An 8,324-nucleotide genomic window follows, 5' to 3' on the forward strand; every position below is an offset into this window, starting at 1 on the left:
ATAAGAAGTGGATCTATTTGAGAGTTTGAGTTATTTCATAACTTGTGTCAGAGGATCTATCCTTCAGATCTTACAGCAGTGATAATAAATCTCTGCAACTTGTTAACAGCTGATTAACAACGCTGCTCTTGTAGTGACAGACGGCTCCTCGTTCCTGTCCAGTAGCTTCACTCGAGGACTTTGTGTGATGATCTCCTTCTCTGCCGCCTTGTTAGCCTGCTTGCTAAACCCTAAGCCTCTGGTTCAAGCTCGGTTTGGTTTCATGTGATGTCAGTCTCATCAGGACAGTTGAAATGAGGACAGTCAGCAAGAAGCCAGAATTCATTCCTTCAGACTCGTCTTGCGCTCATCGTCAGAGGACCAGTAGCCCCCCGAGGCTCATGACTGATCATCTTGTTGACACATGAACTCACAGCGTCATACTTTCCAATAAGATGCAGAGCCATTCTGCATTTGGGAGGTTGTGAAATATTTGATATATTATAAAATCTTATCTTTTATTTCATTTCAACCAACATTCAGTGTTGTAAGATTTGGCATTTAGCTTAATTCTATGGTACAAAAGCTGCTGATTGGTGCTAAAAATGAAAATTCCTCTTTAGCGATTCCTGTAAGTCATGTCGAATAAACACAAAAGCAGCCAGCTGCTTTCACAAGCACACTTTGTGAAAAGTGTTTGGCCCACAGATGCTCCCGTCTTCACATTCTTACTGACCTTAACCGTGAGTGGGAGCCGTGCAAGGATATCTTTTTTTTACCTAATATATCACTCCCAGGAAAAAAAATAAATAAAAATCACTCCCAAAACCTGATTATGCAAGTAGTTCTTGCATAATCAGGTTCAGAAACCAAGGGCTTCACCTCTGTAACCGCATTTGCATCCTGTGAAATCACTCCAGCGTGTAAGTGACTGTAATGAATGCATCGCAGGGAGATTTGGAGAAATTTCAGGTGAACGCCGGAGGGATGAGACTGTACATGCCCGGCGTCTCGTCTCAGACACCTGAGCCGCTCCTTATCAGCAGCCGCATCGCAAACACGGATGCTGGAGGACGTACGACTCCAAAGTCAACAGACTGGCTCTTCCAGGAAGATTGTGATAAAAAAGTTCTGTGGAAAATCATCCAGATGACATTTGTGTGCTCGTGTGTTTACTTTTGTGTCTGTTAGGATGTTTTTACTGTCCAGCAGTCAGTATTTTTCCCGGCACGCTGTAGCCAGGCCTCCGTCTAATACTGGACGTCCTGTGACACATCGTGGACTTGCTGACTGTGGCGTTTAACCTCTGCCCTCTCAGCTCATCGCGGCGTCTAAAGAGAACTCCGGGGACCCGCAAATGAATCACAACACTCTGACCTTCTGTCATTATATTCGTTTCTTTAATGAAACCTGAAGTATTAATAACGATTTGAATTAACAGAGTTGCGCTGCAGCTGCCGTGACCTCTGACTTCTCTTTTGTGAACAGTTTAAAATGCACTTTGGGTAACGTAATCTATGCGATTAAGAATTTATTTAATGCTCATTCATAACTAGTAATGGGACCGCTGGCAGGCTACCGTCAGACTAAGTGTCCATATCCTGACATCGGATGTTGTCCATTTCATCAGTGGATGTTCAGTGCTGATATGAGGTTTGATTATTTGTTTTTTTTTTTTTGCTTTGGCTGGTTACCCAGACTGCCTTAATGGAAGCCTGCTGGCCTTGATAGTCCCTTCAGTATCACTGTTTATGTTGTTTACTGATGTAGCACAGTGTTACCCAGCATCCAGCCGTCCAAACCGTGGCGCAATCTCCCCCCCAACCCCTCCCCACCCGCCTGGATTGCGCCACGGTTTGGAAAGCTTTAATGGTATGAAGGGCATTAAGAGTGCATATCCGTCTGGCAGGCGAGGGGAATGCACCTGACTGGAATGTGATCATCAGCCACTCAGCAGCAGCTTTTTTGGATTTCTACACTGCACTGCCTGGAGCTAGATCTTAATGCAGAGATTCAGGCTTAATGAAAGACGCACTGTGAAAATGGTAAATGTCATTCATGGCTTCCTGATCTCTGCGCGTCATCTTATGTCTCTTTTCACTTGACTCTATTTAAGCCGTAGTCACACCAAGGTTGCTTCGCCACAAGGCCGTAGATAATGCACAGTCGGTTCCGCTCATGCACTGAATATTATTATTTTTGTTGAATAAATGAGAGCTCTGATTTGTTTAAAGAAATCAGGGCCAAGAACCTGTCTCCTTGAGTTTGTTTTGTCTCAGTCTGCAGCTTGACCACTGTGCAGGATGGAGCAGGTTGTTTCACAGGCAGCCTTTGTTAGACGCGACCTGCGGGTATCTAAATGTGTAAAACGCTCTATCATTAAATGAACGACACTTACAAGGATAGGCCCCTCTCACTTTCTCCTTTTCCCTCCTGTCCAGGCACGGAACACGATGTGCGGGAGAAGTGGCGGCAGTAGCCAACAACGGGATCTGTGGAGTCGGCGTGGCCTACGATGCAAAGATTGGAGGTACGGTGTGGATGATTGATTCGAGCTCACGCAGGCGAAACTCAGTTTCATCTCTTTTTTTTCTCTCTTTTTCCTTTTGACGCCAGAATAGGTGTTCTGCAGTGTCTGTGTTATTTTCAGTCCATTTCCCAGGCACAGCAGGCCACTGAATCTCTCTGAACATCACCACAGTTGTTATGTGGATTGTCAGCGCGCTGTAAGCATTCCGGTTTTGCATGGAGTACCAGTACTGAAATGTAGTTCCTGAAATGGCACGACGACTACAGCTTTTATTGAATCGACATTACCTTAATGCGAAACTTAGCGTTCGGAGTTTGCGCGCAAGTGAAACAAAAGCGGCTGACGTAGCTTCCTTCAGATGTTCGCTCCTCTTCTCTGCTCTGTGGACACACCGTTAAAAACGCCTTGAAGCACACGACCGCCGCTAACGGCAACCACAGAAATCATCAGATTTGAATTAACACCTCTCTGACGTTGTGTCAGCAAAAAACAACCTTCATAAGTGCAGGTTTTATGGCAGCGCTGTTGTGCTGGATTGCCTTAATTTGCACGTGTACCTAAGAACCTGCTAACTCGATACATTCTCAGACATCTGGTTGTGCTGGTGGTGTTTTAAAAGCAACTGGTGAAGGAAATTAAGGCGGCTCCCGAACTTTAACTGTTTACTGCACACTTAAAAAATGCAGCCTGCACAGTTTGTTTAAGGGAAGCCGGCTGCTGTACGGCTGATTTGAAGCCACGTCACAGGCGGGCCGGACGGTACCACACATCTCAACTCGTCGACGCTCTCCTATGATGTCGACCCCCACTGCCTCTAAGTGACGCAACCGCGACTCGAACAAGCCCCGCGTGTATCAAACGTACTTAATTGTGTCCCTCTGGCCAATGAAATTTCATCAGCCGCCGTCTGCCACCGCCATTACGTGCTCACAGCGTGTCGCCGCGTTTCATCTTTTTATTTAAGAAAGCAACTCAGACGAAATAAAGACCAAATAAATATTTGTTCTCTTTTAGTTTCTGGGTTTTCCTAGTCGCTCTCGCTTTCTCTCTTTGTTTTTCCGCCCTCCTATTTCATCTAGAAAGCGAATAACCAAATACTTAATTTATGTGGTGGTGGGTAGAGCTGAAACGAGTCGGTCGACAGAAAATTAACCAGCAACTGTTTTGGTGATTCATTATTCATTTAGTCCTTTTTTTTTTGTTTTTATATTCTTGCTTGAAGAAAAAAAAAATTCTAATTCCATCCCCTGAAATTGGAAGATTTACTTCTTTACTTAAGTTTTTTTATTTATTATTTATATCCTATAAAATTAAACTTTTTTATTTTGCTTCTTTGTTTTTTGCTACCTCGGGCTCTGGAAACTTGTGATGAGTATTTTCACAGCTGAACTTTCTAGATGTATGATTATTCAATTAACCAACAACAAATAAACAGCACAATGATTGATGATAGAAATAGTCTTCAAAATATACAAGAAGAATAAAAAGAAACACGATCAGTTGTCTATAAAAAAAACAAAACACCATTTTTATCAAATTCAAAATCACAGTCCTGCTTCTTTTCTTCTGTCTGACCGCTGCAGCTCCTCTTTAACTCACCAAAGTAAGACAACACACAACTTTTTTTTTAATAATAGTAGTTCCCGTGCTGATGTTACGCTACAGAGGGATGTTTTCTACCAACTGGCTTACTTCTGATGTACTACTTTGGTGCCAGACGTCTTCGGTGATAACGCAGTCCTCAAATCTGACAGCAACAGACGAATAATCTTCCAGTGAGTGTTTGGCTTTTGGGGTCAGTCGCTCTCCCGCCGTTAACAGCGGTTAGGTTTGTGTGTGTGTCTGAGAAACAATAAGACAGCAGCTCATTTATGAGGAGATACAAAAGCAGCGAGCGTGGCAAAATATTGTGAAATATTAATCTGTTTGTTCTACAAAGGATTTTGCGCCCTGATGGGTTGTTTTTGCTGCTGCCTTCAGGGAGCGAACGCTTTCTATAGTTTTAGTTCCCCCGTTCTTCAAAAGGAACTTCAGTAGCGCTGATATTAAAAACAACTAAGTTGACTTGTAAACAATTTTGATTATTTCATGATGTTTTCTTTCCCACAGTATGGTTCTAGAAATCCTAGCCGTATTAAATTGGCTGTTTGGGAGTAAAAGTTAGCTGCTGTTGTTGTTGTTGTTGTCCCACTGCCGGCATGTGTGGGTTTTGTGTTGCTTATTTCCCGATCCAGTCCCGAGGATGTGTTCAACAGTCAGTCTGATGGAGCGTAATGATGTGTAGTCCTTTTAACTGGAGAAGCTCATTCACCGCGGTGCATGCTAAATCTCATTACCTCCGTGCTTATCTCAATAGTCGTCTGTCTACTTCCAGCTGTGATAAAGTTTTAAACCCCGTCAAATGGTGCCATAACTGTAGTCTTTATCATAACTCCAGATGGCAAGTGTGAACGCGCCGCGCTGCATTCATTTTTTATTTTTTTTGGAACACAAGTTGTCTTTCATATAGGTGGAGCAGGAAGCTGACTGCTATTAGGGAAAGTTCCCACCTGTGTTTTCATGCACACTTGAGGCTCTTTTCCATCAGCAGAGACTAGAAGTGAACGTCAGAACCGACACCCAGCCATCCAAAGGAGCGGGCGCTGTTGTTGACAGAGTTTTTCTTTCACAGCGGCACTGCACTGTGAGCCCAAAAGGAAAGTTACGAGCACCGAACACGAGGAGGAAAAACAAAGGAGACGCGCTGCTGTGCTTGTCTATGCCATCCACTCGCAACCAGTGTCGGCTGCGGTGCCAGGCTATTTATTGAAGCCACGCCCACATCATAAAACAAGCTCGGCAGTCAATTAGTAAACAATCGATCTCAACAAATAAGAAAACAAATAATGTAACATGAGGTTTGCCCATCATAAACATACAAATAAACAAACATTAAATAATAATTGAGAGCACAGACTCAACAGCTGTGCAGTCCCTAATAGATGCAAAGATGTTTTTTTTTTGGCCTTTGTGCCTTTATTGGATAGTGTTAGTGAGAGAGAGACAGGAAAGTGGAGGGAGGACATGTGGGAAAGGGTCATGAGCGGGAATCGAACTCATGACCTCCACATCGGGACCGTAGCCCTGCACATGGGACGCCAGCTCAACCAGGTGAGCTACAGCGGCGCCCCAAGCTACAAAAATGTTTGAAGATAAACGTCTCATTTCGAATCCAGCCTTTTATTTCCAGGTGTAAGATTCAAGTAAAAGGATGCAGAGACTCGCCAAACATACACACAGCACCGGCACACAAAAGAATCCAGATTGTGCAAGTCTTAGGGTGGCACTGAACAGCTGGAGGCCTGACAAATCGTGTTCTCCAAGATGTCAAAAAAAAAACAAAAAACAGTCATTCCTAAAGCAGCCAGGCAGGCTTATTAATTTTTCCGGTCAAGTAGTATAAACTGCGGCGGCAGAGTGCAGACGGAGCAAAAGCTTTCGCGACTCCTCTGCACAAGATCACCTGCCCTCCCACCCCCCACCACCACTGCACCACCTGCTGAGCTGGAGCTCATTATTCAGCCATGAGACTCTCCTGTGAAGTGTCTCCGTGGTAGCTCCAAAAAAAGACTGCCTGTCCTCAGTCTTCCAATATTCATAAGTTTGTCTGGGGTAAAAATAATCCTCCCTGTTTAACTTTTTAAAATAAAAATAAAACAAAAAAAGCTTCCAGCAGAAGTGAAGTAGTTTGCTGCAGATCTTGGTTGAGCGTCATCCCAGAGGGTCACCACCTCAAACTGTCTCAATCCTGTCAAGAACTTCATCGGTTTTACTCACCAACTCCCACGGCCGCTCTTTGTTTCAGCCCAACTTGCGGCAGATAGTTAAAAGAATAGTTTAACATTTTGGGAAAACATGTTTAGAAGCTTTCATGCAGACGCTGGATGTGCAGATCAATACCGCTTTTCATGTCTGCTCATCAAATATTAAAGGAAAGATTGATATCAAACCACAGATGGTTGTTTTTTTTTTTACTCACCCTTTTTGTATGGATTGAGCGAGACATGTTTTATTAAGTGAACTTGAAAGGTGTTGTTAGGTGGATTTTGTCTTCAGTCAGGGTCAAGCTGGAGGTTTTCCTCTGCTTCCAGCTACGGAGGTGAAGCTGCCCGTGGCCTGTTAAAGCACATTTACTAACAGAATCAAACGGTTCATTTAACACGGGCTTAAATAAAGAATGCAAAACAAAGAGTCTGCTTTGTTCTAGCGCTTGTTAAAGCTCGCTTCTAATATTCTTCTACGGATACACCGGATTCAATGCTGCTGCTGAGCTTCGCCTGTGGTTTGTTGGAATAGATGGTGTTTTGGAGAGGCAGTGGAGATACTTGAGTCTCCTCAGCGCATCACATGTTCCCCTCACACAAATGCAGGCTGCCATGGAAACACAAGCAGCTCAGTGCCTGCTTTTAGAGAACTTCAAAGAGCCAGTGCTTGGTTACTTTAACCCACATAGAGCAGCGTGGAGTAACTTGACCTGCAACGTATCAAAGGGGGGAAATTAGTTTGTTTTTAAAGTGTCTTTGATTTTTCACCGCTCTCTCTCTCTCTGCGGAGGAACGTCGCTGAGACAAAGAAGCTGTTCTGTTGAAAGAAAACCTTCTGAACTGGGAGCAGAAATAATTGGTCGGGACAAGCATGTCACTCTCTTTGCACCTATACCGCATTGTTTTGTGTATGTGTTTATGTTTTATCTCCAACACAGCACTCATCTGCCGTCGCTTTTAATTTACCGTATAAATGAGTTGAAAGCTGCCGTTAGACGCCGGCTGCGTAACTCCTGCATCTCCGTGAATAAGAACAAGTCAATTTACACGTAGACAGCTGCACTAATTTCACTCAGACACGTAGGGAAAGACAACGAATGTTTTCTTTCATCTTTTTTTATCGGAGTTTGTTGTCTCAGAAGTCTGCTTCACACTTGAGGAGGTAGTTCACCCACAATGCAATTGATCTCATTCCATTTCTGTTTTTTTTCTAAACCATCTCAAGCACCAAAGAAAATCAATAGATAGTGTTTGATTTACATGCTGGGGCCCGTAGTAGCATCACAGTGGATGCGCAGACGACCAACACCTCTGAATGCGCTTTGCAAATACACATGAAGGCTAAACTGCATTGCAAATTAATGTGTGAATATGCAAATCAGCGGTCGTGCTTTGTCCCCACACTTTGCTGAGCACACTGTCGGGTGAAACTCCAGAGCTGCAGCACCGTGACGCGCTGAACTGCCAACTGGAACAACAGGACTCTGCAAGATTGGCATCACCTGCAGAACTTTCAGTGTAGACGACTGTGTGGATGAATAAACACATTTTAGCGTTGCAGTCTGACATTGCTGCAATCGTAATATACATTAAGAGATCTAAAGTGTTGCAGCAGATCCAGAAAGTTCTCACCGGGTGCTTCCTCCCACAGTTAATGCTTAAAATGGGGATTCTAAATTGTCCGTAGGTGTGAATGTGAGTGTGCTGGATTGTCTGCGATAGACTGACGACCTGTACAAGGTGTCCCCTGCCTTCACCCTGAGTCAGCTGGGATAGGCTCCAGCCCTCTCCAGACTCCACAGAGGATTAAGCGGTGTATAGATAATGGATGGATGATTTAACAGTAGAATAAATGTGAAGCGATGCAGAATGCCTGAGAGCCCTGCTGCATTATGCTCTATTATATTTAACATTGTCAACTGGTTCTAGATGCAGAGAAAGATTTAAAAAATAAAGTAAATAAAGACGTTTCCACCAGGAATTGGTGCAGAAAATAAACAAATCGGTACATT

General features: G+C 43.8%; 1 protein-coding gene across 2 annotated transcripts in view; it reads left to right on the top strand.

The window, feature by feature from the left end:
• The window catches only part of furina (furin (paired basic amino acid cleaving enzyme) a), an 83,178-nt gene that overhangs the window by 60,563 nt on the left and 14,291 nt on the right, over window positions 1-8,324 (top strand). For both annotated transcript variants that reach the window (XM_008293963.1, XM_008293962.1), the window contains exon 7: window positions 2,421-2,509. In XM_008293963.1, the coding sequence (XP_008292185.1) occupies window positions 2,421-2,509 (89 nt within the window). The remainder of the gene's footprint in view (window positions 1-2,420; window positions 2,510-8,324) is intronic.

Source organism: Stegastes partitus, unplaced genomic scaffold, assembly GCF_000690725.1.
Source record: "Stegastes partitus isolate 25-593 unplaced genomic scaffold, Stegastes_partitus-1.0.2 Scaffold926, whole genome shotgun sequence".
NCBI lineage: Eukaryota > Metazoa > Chordata > Actinopteri > Pomacentridae > Stegastes > Stegastes partitus.